Source organism: Oncorhynchus nerka, linkage group LG10, assembly GCF_034236695.1.
Source record: "Oncorhynchus nerka isolate Pitt River linkage group LG10, Oner_Uvic_2.0, whole genome shotgun sequence".
NCBI lineage: Eukaryota > Metazoa > Chordata > Actinopteri > Salmoniformes > Salmonidae > Oncorhynchus > Oncorhynchus nerka.
In genome coordinates this window covers 35,947,580-35,966,084 of record NC_088405.1, presented here as the reverse complement: position 1 = coordinate 35,966,084, position 18,505 = coordinate 35,947,580, and the positions used below count along the sequence as shown (strand labels likewise).

The 18,505-nt window shown below is 49.6% G+C and overlaps 1 protein-coding gene across 1 annotated transcript in view; it reads right to left on the bottom strand.

Moving 5' to 3' along the window:
• The window catches only part of LOC115135236 (echinoderm microtubule-associated protein-like 4), a 59,314-nt gene that overhangs the window by 21,041 nt on the left and 19,768 nt on the right, over window positions 1-18,505 (bottom strand). The window contains 4 exon segments of the mRNA XM_065023264.1: window positions 258-283; window positions 613-753; window positions 3,730-3,951; window positions 4,659-4,800. Coding sequence (XP_064879336.1) covers window positions 258-283; window positions 613-753; window positions 3,730-3,951; window positions 4,659-4,800 — 531 coding nt within the window.

Genomic DNA, 18,505 nt, shown 5'->3' with positions numbered 1-18,505 from the left:
CACAATAGGATAAGGGCACGTTGGAAAGAACCACAAGACGCTTTGAAATACAGCTCCTCTTAAAACAGAGATACTACAGTGTAGCACTTTCATAAAGGCCAATGAGAACATACTTTAGTTGACTTTGTATCATATTGTACAATGTTCCATTTGTTCCGAAAATGCTATACTACAGTGCATAGGTCTAGTGGTTCCAATATGCGGTGGTGGATGTGTTACATGGAGAAGACAGTAAACGATATGGAAGTGTAATTCACCTTGGCTGATCACTGGGTCTTTATGCCTGGAAGAGAATGGAGAAATAGCCATTAGGACAGCCCGTGACTTGTGTCGACAAAAACAAAGTGACAGGGTGACAGTCTGACAGTTGGGCCAATTGAGCAGCATCCTATATTAGGGAGGGACTTTGGATGAAAACAAATCTAGGGAATTAAGGGGTTGTCATAGTGATTGGAGGAGAGTGTCATGTCTGGAAGGTACAGTACTCTCATATACCCCATAAAGCGAACGCAGACAAAACATAACCAGAATTCAATTCTGATGTACCACTGTATCTGGAGTACGCATTGACACTGTATAAGAGTTGTGAAGGGGGTCCCATCAGCCACTCACTTGTCCGCGTTCTTCACCACCTTGGCCAGCAGTTTGGAGGTGGAAGCAGCCTTCACCAGCTTGTTCCTGCTCTCCTCGCCACTCTCCCACGTGCTGCTCTGGGAACGCTCTATCCCCGTGCCCCGCTTCGCACTGTGACCCCTACACACACACACACACACGGAGGAACGCACGTGAAAAAAAACAACAACAATTGTATACCACACAGATGGATCACGAGAGGAGGAGAGAAAGAGAGTTAGCTAGACAGAGAAAATAAGGAGTATGGAGGAGTGCCATGGCGATAAGGGAGACTGGTTTGAATGGGCTAATGCTACTCATTTTTTCGAGATGTTAAACTGGAAAAAGTGCATTGGAAAGTGTGTAACTGTGTTATTTTTTGCAGTCTACATTATACTTACGGCCCAGAGTTTGAACTTGACCAGGCCACCATGTAAACCTGACAAGGAAAAACTCTGTACCCTTAATGTGCACAATTATTTCACCTGTGGCAAACCTCCTGTTGGGTTAATCTGGACCTGAAGCACCACACACACACACACACACACACACACACACACACACACACACACACACACACACACACACAGATATGGTGCCTCAAAGAGCCACCCAGGTCAGCAGTACGCAACCCCTCAGTGCTACAATCACTGCACCCCAAGCACAGGTTAGTACACATTGGCTGGCCGTCCAACTCAAGCCCCAGGGTTCAGGAGACAGAGAAGGCCGAAATGTTAAGAACCACACTGCAAGTGTGAAGTTAGAGGAGGAGGAGGTTTGGTAACATTGCAGAATGAAAGGTTTTGGAGAATGGCTCAAGAAGAGAAGAGAGAGAGAGAGTGAAGAATACCACTACTCGTGCGAAGCTGTGAGGAGGAAGGGTTATTTGCGAGACGTAATGTTTTGGATCACTTCTGCGTGGCGTCTGCTCATCCTCCAGGGGGCAGTCGTGACGCTGAGGGGCAGATGGTACTACGGCAGACGGTTGGGGGGAGGGGTGGTTTAATGATGTGTTACACTGCTACTTTTACAGAGTCTGTACTCTGTCCTTATCTACAATACAATAGACGTGATTTAGCAGCCGATTTGATCCAAAGAGACTTACAGTCATGCGTGCATACATTTTACATGCGGGTGGTCCCGGGAATCAAACCCACTACAAGCGCTATGCTCTACCAACTGAGCTATAAAGGACCCTGGAGACGGAGAGACATGGACGGCTGGTAAAGACACCTAGGTATCCGCGCACACACACACACACACGCACACAAAGGCCCGGGGAGGGCAAGAAGAGCACACACAGGGTTAAACACATAGACCCCAGCACCAGCCTGCTGGGGCCCTCAGTAGAGGAGTGAGGGGTGAGCGAGAGGAAAGCTAACAGTCCCACAGACGAATTTGGGGGCAGAGCTGAAAAGCTTCACTTTAAAGGGGGGTGTGTGGGGGGAGGTGCAGGAGAGGGTACGTCAATAGATATGGGGAGAGAGAGAGAGAGAGAGAGAGAGAGAGAGAGAGAGAGAGAGAGAGATATGGGGAGAGAGAGAGAGATATGGGGAAAGAGAGAGAGAGAGAGAGATATGGGGAGAGAGAGAGATATGGGGAAAGAGAGAGAGATATGGGGAAAGAGAGAGAGATATGGGGAAAGAGAGAGAGGGAGAGAGAGATATGGGGAGAGAGAGAGAGATATGGGGAAAGAGAGAGAGATATGGGGAAAGAGAGAGAGAGAGAGAGAGGGAGAGAGAGATATGGGGAGAGAGAGAGAGATATGGGGAAAGAGAGAGAGAGGGAGAGAGAGATATGGGGGAGAGAGAGAGAGATATGGGGAAAGAGAGAGAGATATGGGGAGAGAGAGAGAGATATGGGGAAAGAGAGAGAGAGAGAGAGAGAGAGAGGGAGAGAGAGATATGGAGAGAGAGAGAGAGAGAGAGAGAGAGAGAGAGAGAGAGAGAGAGAGAGAGAGAGAGAGAGAGATTGGGAGAGAGAGAGAGAGAGAGAGAGAGATTGGGAGAGAGAGAGAGAGAGAGAGAGAGAGAGAGAGAGAGAGAGAGAGAGAGAGGGAGGGGTGACAGATGGATGGAGTGGTAACTAAAAGGAAGGATCCATAAAGGGTAGACGAGTGGTATAGTATCGTTGCTATACAGCACATACGTGGATTTAACATTGGTTAAAAGCCCGGAATGGTGCACTCACTGCATCTCAAGGCTTTATTCTAGCTAAGTGAGTGTGAACTGAAGCCTATTTGAGACTCCCATGCTATCCATTCCTCTGGTTGGATTGGAAAGGGACCATTTATTAGGTCAAAATCACCCTATAATACCCACATGCCTCTCCTGCCCAGCAAGGCCCCTGCATGTGCACTGCCCTGCTCTGAGGCCTGGTTCATTTCATATTGGGTGGACACACGCACAATTGCTAGCAGATGAGTTTTCCAGCCAATGTATCTGGCACATCAGCAGTCCTGACTAATAACCTGATACTGTCCAGTCTAATGGGCAGGGATGTGTTCCTGGGGTGCTCTTTGTAAAAACTGAATTGATTTTCAATGTTTCTGAGAATAATTGATGTTGATCTATGGTGTGGGTCATGAGTGTGAGGCTGACCAGTGCTTTGATTAGTGAGTGCAGTCGGTCTGTGGGCTGGAGCTGGAGCTTGTGTGTGCGTGTGTGCACGTGTGTGTGTGTATCCTGACTGGTACGGAGCACAGCTAGTACATGAGAGACAGGGCCTCTCCTATTCCTAACGATACAGTGGGAGGCCTCACACTGTTGCGGATGAGTGCAGAAGGGACATCTGCAAACCGTTCCACTCCTCTCTTGTACTTTCCTCTCGTCTCGTCTGAATGAAAGGGCTGTGCTACAAGTAGCCTAAAAGGAAAAAAGGTCAGTAGTGTTGAGAGCAGGTCGAGAAGTGAAAATCTGCAGTGGCGGAGTCTGTACGTGGAAAGATAGCTGAACATACAGGTGAGAGACGGCGACAGACGGGAGGGGGTTAATAATGTGAGTGATATGAGAAGCAGGCCAACTCCGCCCCCAGTGAAAGGTAAGCGAAGGTCAAGAGCGTTCAGTGTCGGCAGGGCATTGCGTTGGAAAGGGAGATCAAAGTGTGCGTCGGAGGAACCTTTTGGCTGGGGAGGTGCCCTTGTTCTCCAGGGCCTGCCTTTGGGACTGGGGGGGGTGAGGGGAGAGGGGGTGGCTGGAGCTGGAGGGGGACGGCGAGGGCTGCATGGGGCTGGCAGGGGGGGCTTTATCGTTAGCCTGGTTGGACTGGGAGGGCCCCTCCTGCTTCTCCTTGATGCCCTCCATCGGAGGGGTGTCCTTTTTCCTCTCTGCTGTCTGACCGCTGTGGAGACAACCAGGGGGTTAACAAAACAGGGGAACACAACCAGTGATGACAGGGGGACAGAAACACATCTAGAGGACAAGAGGACAAGCTGGTCCTGACTCTGTGCCTATGCGAGCAACTTCTACCAGCAGCCTTCACGACTGCGAAGACTTACAAAGCCCCGACTTCCTCAAATAGGCAGTGTAAAACCGACTCAGCATATTTGATTAATGTCTAGTTACTCATTGAGGAAGTGCTCAGCAATGCTTAGCCATAGGCGTACATACAGGCTGTGACAGGTACCCCATCACAACATTATTGTCCTCAAAGAACCAGGGTCAAATTTACAGGCTTTATTCTGTTGAATGACTGCAAGCTGGAAGGTAGAAAGTTAAAAAAGAAGAGGAGAAGGAGGAGGGGGAGATTACACATTGTTGATCAACATCAAAACAGGTTGACAAATGTAAATGTAAATTAAACACGTGATCAACATCAAAACAGGTTGACAAATGAGATTAATGTGGCGTTTCAGAGCAAAACATCATGTCAACACAGGCACTTCATCAACGGCTGCCGATCTGATAAGAGCAGGTCTAGAGTTGAGCAATGACTGTTTTTGAATGGGAAGTGTGTGTGTGTGTGTGTGTGTGTGTGTGTGTGTGTGTGTGTGTGTGTGTGTGTGTGTGTGTGTGTGTGTGTGTGTGTGTGTGTGTGTGGTACAGTACCTCTTGGCTGCTGAGGAGAAGGTATCCTTCCTGGCGACGGACACTGTGGAGCTATCTCGGTCTCTATGGCTGGGCTTACGGCTGCCGGAGCTGCCGTTGGGGATGCAGGACATCGAGTAGGCCTCGCGCAGGGGATTATGGCCTAAATGGAGCAGGAGAGAGCACATTCAGAAGGGACAACTATAGGATATACACTGAGTGTACAAAACATTATGCTCTTTGGGGGGGTGTCAAGGGGTCAGAATTTTTCATTGCTGGGTATTACTGCACTGTATAGGAGATGGGGAGTGGTTGAACAAGGGAGTATGACTGCTCGACAGACAGACAAACGAACAAGGGTTAAGAGTCTGATCCGAGGGAGGACAAAGGAAGGATTAGGGAGAGCAGATTCCTGGCTAATCCCATCTCACCCCCCTCCCTCACCCCGTTAACCAGACAGCCTAATTGGATAAGGAGGGAAGAGGGAGCTCATAGGACAGAGAGTAGGCGTCTCGGTGAGATAAACCATTGATTAACGGTCCTCATGCAGAGAGCCGGAACACACGCTAGATACACTATAAACAGCGGCACGGACACCATGATGCAACACTCCGTAGGAAACACACTCATATGAGTTTCATAAGTAAAGTGAATGATGAGTATTTGAGTCAATACAGCCAAGATTCTAATGGATGGTGACACAAACAAATGCCGTGACATCATCTCGGAGAGAAGATTAGATGAATGCTCTCTTCTTTGTTGTGGTTTTAATTTAATAAATCAACTCGGTCCTTTCTAAGCACTTCTGTAAGAATTACTGTGTGTAGAGTAAGTCTGTGCACTGACCGGAGGACGGGTGAGGGGCGGGGTTATGTTTGGGGGCGCGTGGTGTCCCAGGAGAGGCCTGATCTTGAGCCCAGTTTCACGGCCCATTACCCCCCCAGTTCAAACACACACAGCATGGTGGAGTATCTGGTCTCCCTCTGCAGGGCCGGGTTGGGGGATACCCCATCCACCAACACCCCCACTTCCACCTCCCTGCTCTCTCCTGTCTCATCCCCCTCCCCCACCGCCATCAAGGCAGAAGACAGCTGGAGACTAATTAGGAGAAGACCGGCAATGCTGGTACACAAGGCCTGAGGGAGAGTCAATGAGTCTGATGAATGAATAGTCAAGCGAAATCAACCCGGTCCTATTCTAACGGCTGTGTATTAATAATGATTTACACCTTGCAAGAGGCAGTCTTCTTCCATCAACCTGGCTTCCTGATCTGAGAGGCCTACTTCTCTCTCCCATCAAACTGCTGTGATTGACAGGTGTGTGTGTGTGTGTGTGTGTGTGTGTGTGTGTGTGTGTGTGTGTGTGTGTGTGTGTGTGTGTGTGTGTGTGTGTGTGTGTGTGTGTGTGTGCTCACCTCCCTATAGTTTTGGAAAAGAGGAAGAAAGGGTGGGATAAGACTGGAGCTGGAGAGATAAAGATAAGAAGCAGGAAAAAGAGAAAGGTGAATGAGAGAAAGGGATACAGTGCTGAGCAGATCAATCAAATGGATTTATAAAGCCCTTCTTACATCAGCTGATGTCACTAAGTGTTGTACAGAAACCCAGCCTTAACCCCCCCCAAAAATCTGATAAAAACCCAAGAATGTACATAGTAGAGGGGAAAGAAAGACTGAACAATACACAGAAAGAGAGGAAGAGATTTCTGGTAGTTGAGTAAGGAAACGGGGGTCTCAGGAGCAGGAAGGGGTCCTGTTTGGGGGGGGGGGGGGGTGCCTGCTCCAAGTGTGTATATGTGGGGCGGAGGTGGTTTGCAGACACTCTGCAGAGTTGGCCTTGCAGTCAGAGCAGTCAGAGCATGGGTGTCTGAAGAGAAACTGAACTGAACCACGTGATTTCCTTTGCATCCTGTCTGCTTCAGTCCCGGATTACTGCCCACGTCACTGAGAGAGCAGGACAACAGAGCTGAAATATTCAGAGCACCACTGTTGTACGTGTCAAACTGCCAGTGCTGTAACATCAGCTCAATAACCTCTTAATTGCATCCATGTACATTTCCCAGGAGTGCTGACTATCCCACTACAATAGGACACACACACACACACACACACACAGTGGGGGTTGCCAGGAGCCATGGGATGGCAATAGATGGTATTAAATAGGAGAGTGATGTCATAATGAGATAAAAAGGTGACCAGCCGAATGGAGAGCTGACCGGAACAAGGGATCAGAGGGTGTGAGGGAGGAGAGACGGATGATGGATAGAGGGATGTGCAACGAAAAGGCTAAGCAAGGGTGACACAGGATGAGCACTTCAATTAGTGCTGTGGCGGTCATTACATTTTGTCAGCCGGTTATTGTCATGGAAAAGACTGCCGGCCTCACGGTAACTGATCGTTAATTAACATGAACACGTTCAGCATCTCCAGGCCTCCCCAAATACAAGCCGCTGATGCCTTTGGAACATCCATACTGAACCAAAACATAAAACACAAGATTTAAAGTGTTGGCCCCATGTTTCATGAGCTGAAATAAAAGATCCCAGAAAAAAAACATATCTCTCTCAGGTGTGGCATATCAAGAAGCTGCTTAAACCGCATGATCATTACACAGGTGCACCCTGTGCTGGGGACAATAAAAAGGCCACTCTAAAATGTGCAGTTTTGTCACACAATACAATACTGCAGATACCTTAGGTTTTGAGGGAGCGTGCAATTGGCATGCTGACTGCAGCAATATCCACCAGAGCTGTTGCCAGAGAATTTTATGTCAATTTCTCTATCATAGTCCGCCTCCATTGTCGTTTTAGAGAATTTGGCAGTATGTTCAACCGGTCTCACAACCGCAGCCCACTTGTAACCACGCCAGCCCATGTCCTGGCTCCCAAGAGGGTGGGCCTATGCCCCTTGTAACCACGCCAGCCCATGTCCTGGCTCCCAAGAGGGTGGGCCTATGCCCCTTGTAACCACGCCAGCCCATGTCCTGGCTCCCAAGAGGGTGGGCCTATGCCCCTTGTAACCACGCCAGCCCATGTCCTGGCTCCCAAGAGGGTGGGCCTATGCCCCTTGTAACCAGCCCATGTCCTGGCTCCCAAGAGGGTGGGCCTATGCCCATTGGCTAACCACGCCAGCCCATGTCCTGGCTCCCAAGAGGGTGGGCCTATGCCTCTTGTAACCACGCCAGCCCATGTCCTGGCTCCCAAGAGGGTGGGCCTATGCCCCTTGTAACCACGCCAGCCCATGTCCTGGCTCCCAAGAGGGTGGCCCCTTGTGCCAGCCCATGTCCTGGCTCCCAAGAGGGTGGGCCTATGCCCCTTGTAACCACGCCAGCCCATGTCCTGGCTCCCAAGAGGGTGGGCCTATGCCCCTTGTAACCACGCCAGCCCATGTCCTGGCTCCCAAGAGGGTGGGCCTATGCCCCTTGTAACCACGCCAGCCCATGTCCTGGCTCCCAAGAGGCCTATGCCCCTTGTCCCAAGAGGGTGGGGGCCTATGTCCTGGCTCCCAAGAGGGTGGGCCTATGCCCCTTGTAACCACGCCAGCCCATGTCCTGGCTCCCATGTCCTGGCCCATGTCCTGGCTCCCAAGAGGGTGGGCCTATGCCCCTTGTAACCACGCCAGCCCATGTCCTGGCTCCCAAGAGGGTGGGCCTATGCCCCTTGCCACGCCCAGCCCATGTCCTGGCTCCCAAGAGGGTGGGCCTATGCCCCTTGTAACCACGCCAGCCCATGTCCTGGCTCCCAAGAGGGTGGGCCTATGCCCCTTGCACGCCAGCCCATGTCCTGGCTCCCAAGAGGGTGGGCCTATGCCCCTTGTAACCACGCCAGCCCATGTCCTGGCTCCCAAGAGGGTGGGCCTATGCCCATGTCCTGTCTCTCCCAAGAGGGTGGGCCTATGCCCCGCCAGCCCATGTCCTGGCTCCCAACCACGCCAGCCCATGTCCTGGCTCCCAAGAGGGTGGGCCTATGCCCCTTAACCACGCCAGCCCATGTCCTGGCTCCCAAGAGGGTGGGCGCCAGCCCAGCCCATGTCCTGGCTCCCAAGAGGGTGGGCCCATGTCCTGGCTCCCAAGAGGGTGGGCCTGCTTGTAACCACGCCAGCCCATGTCCTGGCTCCCAAGAGGGTGCCCCTTGTAACCACGCCAGCCCATGTCCTGGCTCCCAAGAGGGTGGGCCTATGCCCCTTGTAACCACGCCAGCCCATGTCCTGGCTCCCAAGAGGGTGGGCCTATGCCCCTTGTAACCACGCCAGCCCATGTCCTGGCTCCCAAGAGGGTGGGCCTATGCCCCTTGTAACCACGCCAGCCCATGTCCTGGCTCCCAAGAGGGTGGGCCTATGCCCCTTGTAACCACGCCAGCCCATGTCCTGGCTCCCAAGAGGGTGGGCCTATGCCCCTTGTAACCACGCCAGCCCATGTCCTGGCTCCCAAGAGGGTGGGCCCCTATGCCACGCCCCATGTCCTGCTCCATTCCTGGCTCCCAACCACGCCAGCCCATGTCCTGGCTCCCAAGAGGGTGGGCCTATGCCCCTTGTAACCACGCCAGCCCATGTCCTGGCTCCCAAGAGGGTGGGCCTATGCCCCTTGTAACCACGCCAGCCCATGTCCTGGCTCCCAAGAGGGTGGGCCTATGCCACTTGTAACCACGCCAGCCCATGTCCTGGCTCCCAAGAGGGTGGGCCTATGTCCCTTGTAACCACGCCAGCCCATGTCCTGGCTCCCAAGAGGGTGGGCCACCCTTGTAACCACGCCCCATGTCCTGGCTCCCAAGAGGGTGGGCCTATGCCCCTTGTAACCACGCCAGCCCATGTCCTGGCTCCCAAGAGGGTGGGCCTATGCCACTTGTAACCACGCCAGCCCATGTCCTGGCTCCCAAGAGGGTGGGCCTATGCCCCCCAAGAGGGGTGCCCCTTAACCACGCCAGCCCATGTCCTGGCTCCCAAGAGGTGGGCCTATGCCCCTTGTAACCATGTCCTGGCTCCCAAGAGAGCCTATGCCCCTTGTAACCACGTGTCCTGGCTCCCAAGAGGGTGGGCCTATGCCCCTTGGCCAGCCCATGTCCTGGCTCCCAAGAGGGTGGGCCTATGCCCCTTGTAACCACGCCAGCCCATGTCCTGGCTCCCAAGAGGGTGGGCCTATGCCCCTTGTAACCACGCCAGCCCATGTCCTGGCTCCCAAGAGGGTGGGCCTATGCCCCTTGTAACCACGCCAGCCCATGTCCTGGCTCCCAAGAGGGTGGGCCTATGCCACTTGTAACCACGCCAGCCCATGTCCTGGCTCCCAAGAGGGTGGGCCTATGCCCCTTGTAACCACGCCAGCCCATGTCCTGGCTCCCAAGAGGGTGGGCCTAGAGCCCATGTCCTGGCTCCCAAGAGGGTGGGCCTATGCCCCTTGTAACCACGCCAGCCCATGTCCTGGCTCCCAAGAGGGTGGGCCTATGCCCCTTGTAACCACGCCAGCCCATGTCCTGGCTCCCAAGAGGGTGGGCCTATGCCCCTTGCCCCGCCATGTGAAATCCACAAAGTCCTATTGTCTATATATAAAGGCAACTTTAGTAGTGAATGATACAAACCTCAGAATGTCTTAGAAATCAAAACGTATATGGGCTGCATGGTGCGACTACAGTCTATGGAGGATTTGAGCAAGTAGCAACAAAAAAAGCCTGCGCTCCGTTCCTTGCCTCAGGCTGCACAGCTGTTCTCTCATCAAGTGGTCATATTTTCACCCATCAGACTATTCTCAATTTAATCTGGTCTTCACTAATATGTCAAATTAGTTTTGATTTAAAATGGCCATTATTAAATGTGCAGGAACAGGGACAGGATAAAAAAAAGATATCTGTACAGTGCATTCAGAAAATATTCAGACCCCTTCACGTTTTGCACATTTTGTTATGTTACTTATTCTAAAATTGATTAAATCATTTTGTTTTACTCATCCATCTACACACAACACCCATAATGACAAAGCAAAAACAGGTTTCTATACATTTTTGCACATTTTTTAAAAAACTACAAAACTTAAATATAACATTTACATAATTATTCAGACCCTTTACTGAGTACTTTGTTGATGCACCTTTGGCAGCAATTACAGCCTTGAGTCTTCTAGGGTATGATGCTGCATGCTTGGCACACCTGTATTTGGGGAGTTTCTCCCATTCTTCTCTGCAGATCCTCTCAAGCTCTGTGAGGTTGGATGGGGAGAGTCACTGCACAGCTATTTTCAGGTCTCTCCAGAGATGTTCGATCGGGTTCAAGTCCGGGCTCTGGCTGGGCCACTCGAGGACATTCAGATACTTGTCCCGAAGCCACTCCAGCATTGGCTTGGCTGTGTGCTTAGGGTCGTTGTCTTGTTGGAAGATGAACCTTCGCCCCAGTCTGAGGTTCTGAGCGCTCTGGAGCAGGTTTTCATCAAGGATCTCTCAGTACTTTGCTCCGTTCATTTTTCCCTTGACCCTGACTAGTCTCCCAGTCCCTGACACTTTTTATTTTGTATTTACTTAACCTTTATTTAACCAGGCAAGTCAGTTAAGAACAAATTCTTATATACAATGACCGCCTAGATTGAAGAACATCCCCACAGCATGATGCTGCCACCACCATGCTTCACCGTAGGCATGGTGCCAGGTTTCCTCCAGACGCATTCAGGCCAAAGAGTCCAATCTAGTTGGTACCCTTCCACAGATCTGTGCCTTGACACAATCCTGTCTCAGAGCTCTACGGACAATTCCTTCAACCTCATGGCTTGTTTTTTGATCTGACATGCACTGTCAACTGTGGGACCTTATACAGACAGGTGTGTGCCTTTTCACATCATGTCCAACAAATTGAATTTACCACAAGTGGACTCCAATGAAGTTGTAGAAACATCAAGGATGATCAGTGGAAACAGGATGCACCTGAGCAAAATTTCGAGTCTCATAGCAAAGGATCTGAATACTTATGTAAATAAGGTTTTAATTTTTTTGTTATACATTTGCATGCCATGGGCTCTCAGATCTTGTTCCTGTACCTACCCGGTGCTTAATTTGGGAAACAAGTGAAATCTGTTCGGGACAGGTGTGTGCAACGAAACATATTTCACGAAACAGTCTACGCACTGAAGAAAGGAAAATAGGAGAGAGTGGAGATGGAAACGCATAGTGGTGAGACATTCTGCACAGATCAAGGTAATGTGTCACTCACTTCATTACGAAAATATGAAGAAAATCCTGATTACTAGGATATTCAAAATCAAATGCAAATTCACTAACTGTAGGCAAACCTTAAGCCGCCCTGCATAATCAATGAAACAACAGCATCGCCTAGGGCTATATGACCTCTCCCAGACTCAAGGATAGAAAGTTTGGAGTGTAGCATGAAGTAACCAGTCCATCCAGTATGCATAACAATGCAGTCCACACTCAACTGCGATTCCTTGAGATTACTTGAGTTTTGAAGTATAGGCTAGACCAATTATGTACAAAGACATCTTTAAATCACTTTTGTTTTATGTTTTCTTCCATGCATAATATGCAGTAGGCAATGTATTGTATCATGTATTGTATCACAATCATCATTTTAATTCAGGGTTTTTTCGGGCTTGGGCTCATAAGCACCGTAGAAAGCGCTGTCCATTTCGTTGTGTTAGGCTTTAAAACAGCATCCACCACAACCATGTTTTACACTGTTTTAAAAGTATGATAGACCTACTGTTCTGATGATAAGTGTTTGATGTGATTTTCCATTGATGTTAGTGGTTAGAGGGACAATAGAGCCCTGAGTACCAGGCCATTAGGACCTGATGGTAACAATAGAGCCCTGAGTACCAGGCCATTAGGACCTGATTGTAACAATAGAGCCCTGAGTACCAGGCCATTAGAACCTGATGGTAACAATAGAGCCCTGAGTACCAGGCCATTGACGGTAAAAATAGAGCCCTGAGTACCTGACCTGGTTACAATAGAGCCCTGAGTACCAGGCAATTAGGATCTGATGGTAACAAGCCCTGAGAGGCCATTAAGACCTGACCCTGAGTACCAGGCCATTAGGACCTGATGGTAACAATAGAGCCCTGAGTATCAGGCCATTAGGATCTGATGGTAACCCCTGAGTACCAGGTAACAAACAATAGAGCCCTGAGTACCAGGCCATTAGGACCTGATGGTTACAATAGAGCCCTGAGTACCAGGCCATTAGGATCTGATGGTAACAATAGAGCCCTGAGTACCAGGCCATTAGGATCTGATGGTAACAATAGAGCCCTGAGTACCAGGCCATTAGGACCTGATGGTAGTTAGCAAGTTGGGTACTACAAAAGCATGTCCAGAGTGCATAAAAGGGGATTACCGTGACTCAAAGGTCACGTGGAATTTTACTGCACTCATGGGCCGTGACTCATGACTGCCGGTGTGGTGGTAATACAGTCACCACAACAGCCCTACTCCAATCCTACCATTCATACAGTAAAGGGTTCTGTTTTTTTGTGCCTTTTTTATATAGGAAGGCACTTTTTAAATGCAATAGAAGTTTGCAACATAAGCCCCTTAGCCCTTGTTTTTAGTGGGCTTTGCGAGTGTACAATTATGTTCACCCCGTGGCCTGAATCTCCCCATAATTCAATTTGCGATGATTGTACACCCACTAAGAAAAGTCTGCAAAAACTTAAAACATCATCAATGGAGAAGTCAACATGCAAGTGGATAGAAAAAACGAATGCAAATAAGCTAGAAATTGTGCTACTAAATCACATAACGGCATAAACACGTCTCGTAAAAAGCAATGATGTTTTTGTTTGGTTGTCTTTTGGAAATTGTAGAAATAAAACATTTCCCTTCTTCAGAAGTTCCAGCTAGGCAGGCTAACGTCATAGTTAGTTAATTTGCAAGCTATCATACAGTAGGTGTATATTAATAATTATACAAATCCAAATAACTTCACAGATCTTCATTGTAAAGGGTGTAAACACTGTTTCCCATGCTTGTTCAATGAACCATAAACAATTAATGAACATGCACCTGTTGAATGGTCATTAAGACACTAACAGCTTACAGACAGTTTACAAACTTAGGACACAAAAGAGGCCTTTCTACTGACTCTGAAAAACACAGAAAGAAAGATGCCCAGGGTCCCTGCTCATCCGTGTGAACGTGCCTTAGGCATGCCGCCTGCAAGGAAGCATGATCTGATCTGATCTGGCCAGGGCAATAAGTTGCAATGTCCGTACTGTGAGACGCCTAAGACAGCGCTACAGCGAGACAGGACAGACAGCTGATCATTCTCGCAGTGGCAGACCACGTGTAACGACACCTGTTAGGTACATCCGAACATCACACCTGTGGGACATGTACAGGATGGCAACAGCAACTGCCCGAGTTACACCAGGAACGCACAATCCCTCCACTAGTGCTCAGACTGTCCGCAATAGGCTGAGAGGCTTGTAAGGCAGGTCCTCACCAGACATCACCGGCAACAATGTCATCTATGGGCACAAACCCACCGTCGCTGGACCAAACAGGACTGGCAAAAAGTGCTCTTCACTGACGAGTCGCGGTTTTGTCTCACCAGGAGTGATGGTCAGATTTGCGTTTATCGTCAAAGAAATGAGAGTTACACTGGGGCCTGTACTCTGGAGCGGGATCGATTTGGAGGTGGAGGGTCCGTCATGTTCTTGGGCGGTGTGTCACAGCATCATCGGACTGAGCTTGTTGTCATTGGAGGAAATCTTAACGCTGTGTGTTACAGGGAAGACATCCTCCTCCCTCATGTGGTACCCTTCCTGCAGGCTCATCCTGACATGACCCTCCAGCATGACAATGCCACCAGCCATACTGCTCGTTCTGTGCGTGATTTCCTGCAAGACGGGAATGTCAGTATTTTGCCATTGCCAGCGAAGAGCCCGGATCTCAATCCCCCCATTGAGCACGTCTGGGACCTGTTGGATCGGAGGGTGAGGGCTAGGGCCATTCCCCCCAGAATTGCAGGTGCCTTGGTGGAAGAGTGGGGTAACATCTCACAGCAAGAACTGACAAATCTGGTGCAGCCATGAGGAGGAGATGCACTGCAGTACTTAATGCTGCTGGTGGCCACACCAGATACTGACTGTTACTTTTGTTCAGGGACACATCATTCCATTTCTGTTAGTCACATGTCTGTGGAACTTGTTCAGTTTATGTCTCAGTTGTTGAATCTTGTTATGTTCAGACAAATATTTACACAAGTTTGCTGAAAATAACCGCAGTTGACAGTGAGAGGACGCTTCTTTTTTTACTGAGTTTAGCACACACAAGTTACCAATGGCTGAAAACACAATCATGAACAAGTGACCAATTTCCAGCCAAGGGTGGTCCATTTAAAAATCATTCCTTCCTCCCTCGCCCCGCAAGTGTATACTCGTCAGACGTCATGATGTGTCCACTTCATTTGAGGGCTGAGGGGATAGGGTGTGTCTTTTAAGTGTTTGGACCGCAACAAAGAAGATGAAGAAGAAGACGACGAAGAAGAAGGAAACAAAGAAGACGAAAAGGACGAATGTCAGAAATAAAGTATTTCTGAAGAGGTGCACATCAAAGATGCACAATTCTTTCCCAGTTACTGAGTGTTGGTCCCATTAGCCAATCGGACGGAATGCAAGGGGAGGTAGCGGGACAAATCCGGATAGCCAGGGGAAGGAAGTTGAAGCTCAGGAGAATTTGAGAGTGGCAAAGGCGAATGCAAACTTTTGTACATATGTTTTAAAACAATCCCCCAATCGTTTAGTTTTCCAACCTTACCAGCCAGAGTTGGTTAGTTGCGTGCACTATTTAGTAGGATGTGATCGTTGATGTAAAGTTGAGTGAGTGAGTTGTAGTTCTCTCGTGAGTTGTCATATGCTAGCTAGCCTGTCAGTAAACAATCTAAATTGGACGGGTAGCTATCACCAGCAGGTTGTTTTCCGCGAGGACTGTGTGCACCAAGCCATTTATCCCTCTACGAGCTAGCGAGGTAGTGTAAATAATCTCAGTAGTTTCTAGATTTGGAACTTATTGCCAACTGTCCTGGGCAGTAACCGCTTCCTCTATGCATTTTTCACAAGGAGACCAGTTAGATAGCGTCCACATCCCTGCACGCTGATTGGGTTCCTCTTAACAGAAGGGGTTTTTTCGCGAGCAGCTAGGTTTCTCTGATCAGAAGAAACATAACATTGTGAGTGAGGAGCAGGTGTCAGTGCGTATCTTGTGTTTGGTGGGCTGCGTTCAGCCTGACATACTTCACCAGTAGTGCCAGATCTGCAATGTTAAAGGGGTAGACCAACTACTTTACATTTACATTACATTTAAGTCATTTAGCAGACGCTCTTATCCAGAGCGACTTACAAATTGGTGCGTTCACCTTAAGACATCCAGTGGAACAGCCACTTTACAATAGTGCATCTAAATCTTTTAAGGGGGGGTGAGAAGGATTACTTTATCCTATCCTAGGTATTCCTGAAAGAGGTGGGGTTTCAGGTGTCTCCGGAAGGTGGTGATTGACTCCGCTGTCCTGGCGTCGTGAGGGAGTTTGTTCCACCATTGGGGGGCCAGAGCAGCGAACAGTTTTGACTGGGCTGCGCGGGAACTGTACTTCCTCAGTGATAGGGAGGCGAGCAGGCCAGAGGTGGATGAACGCAGTGCCCTTGTTTGGGTGTAGGGCCTGATCAGAGCCTGGAGGTACTGAGGTGCCGTTCCCCTCACAGCTCCGTAGGCAAGCACCATGGTCTTGTAGCGGATGCGAGCTTCAACTGGAAGCCAGTACGGTACTTTGTACCGGTACTTCTCTTTCAGGTCTTTTACACTTTCAATTGTGTACCTCATTGTGATTTTATACTATATATATAGTATATAGCATGAGACAGAGTCTACAACCCACACAAGTGGCTCAGTTAGTGCAGCTCATCCAGGATGGAACATCAATGCGAGCTGTGGCAAGAAGGTTTGCTGTGTCTGTCAGCGTAGTGTCCAGAGCATGGAGGCGCTACTATATATATATATATAGGAGCATATATATAGGAGCACTGCCAGAGCCCTGCAAAATGACCTCCAGCAGGCCACAAATGTGAATGTGTCTGCTCAAACGGTCAGAAACAGACTCTATGAGGGTGGTATGAGGGCCCGACGTCCACAGGTAGGGGTTGTGCTTACAGCCCAACACCGTGCAGGACGCTTGGCATTTGCCAGAGAACACCAAGATTGGCAAATTCGCCACTGGCGCCCTGTGCTCTTCACAGATGAAAGCAGGTTCACACTGAGCACATGTGACAGACGTGACAGAATCTGGAGACGCCGTGGAGAACGTTCTGCTGCCTGCAACATCCTCCAGCATGACCAGTTTGGCGGTGGGTCAGTCATGGTGTGGGGTGGCATTTCTTTGGGGGGCCGCACAGCCCTCCATGTGCTCGTCAGAGGTAGCCTGACTGCCATTAGGTACCAAGATGAGCTCCTCAGACCCCTTGTGAGACCATATGCTGGTGCGGTTGGCCCTGGGTTCCTCCTAATGCAAGACAATGCTAGGCCTCATGTGGCTGGAGTGTGTCAGCAGTTCCTGCAAGAGGAAGGCATTGATGCTATGGACTGGCCCGCCCGTTCCCCAGACCTGAATCCAATTGAGCACATCTGGGACATCATGTCTCGCTCCATTCACCAACGCCACGTTGCACCACAGACTGTCCAGGAGTTGGCGGATGCTTTAGTCCAGGTCTGGGAGGAGATCCCTCAGGAGACCATCCGCCACCTCATCAGGAGCATGCCCAGGCGTTGTAGGGAGGTCATACAGGCACGTGGAGGCCACACACACTACTGAGCCTCATTTGGACTTGTTTTAAGGACATTACATCAAAGTTGGATCAGCCTGTAGTGTGGTTTTCCACTTTAATTTTGAGTGTGACTCCAAATCCAGACCTCCATGGGTTGATACATTTGATTTCCTTTGATAATTTTTGTGATTTTGTTGTCAGCACATTCAACTATGTAAAGAAAAAAGTATTTAATAAAAATATTTCATTCATTCAGATCTAGAATGTGTTATTTTAGTGTTCCCTTTATTTTTTTGAGCAGTGTATATATGTACTATTCCTGATTAGTATCAGTAAGTTGATAATTATCTGCAAGAGTATACCAGTTTAACTGTATTTATCAACTTCGATAAGGTCTTTTAGATAGATGTTCACCACGGGCAACAATAACTGGCGACTCATTTTCTGGCGAATCGTTTTCAGACAAAATATGTTCAACTCATCATTAGTTGATCCACTAACCACTGCATTTAGCCTCATTAAAGACTCGCCACTGTACCCGCCACTGTACTCGCCACTGTACCCGCCACTGTACTCGCCACTGTACTCGCCACTGTACCCGCCACTGTACTCGCCACTGTACTCGCCACTGTACCCGCCACTGTACTCGCCACTGTACCCGCCACTGTACCCGCCACCGTACCCGCCACTGTACCCGCCACTGTACCCGCCACTGTACTCGCCACTGTACCCGCCACTGTACTCGCCACTGTGTCATCCTGTGAACCCCATCAATGCTGCTCGCAGCCTTATTTATGAAAGACATTCTCTTCATGGTGACATATCCTGAACAGGTAGAGAAATGGGGACAGGATCTCTCTTTATCAAGGAGCCATGGCTTCCCAGCCAAGACACTTCCCGAAGAGAGAGACTGCCACATGATCGTATAGTAATTGGTTTCATTAGGGAAAGTGAAATGTCAGGACAAGGCTGCCCAGTCACCACACACACAGATAATGTTAGACTTCCCACAATTAGGTGCACGCACGTGCATGCGCGTGGCCAGAAACACACACACGGGCTCGCACACACACGGGCGCGCACACACACGGGCACGCCCACACACGGGCGCCCACACACACGGGC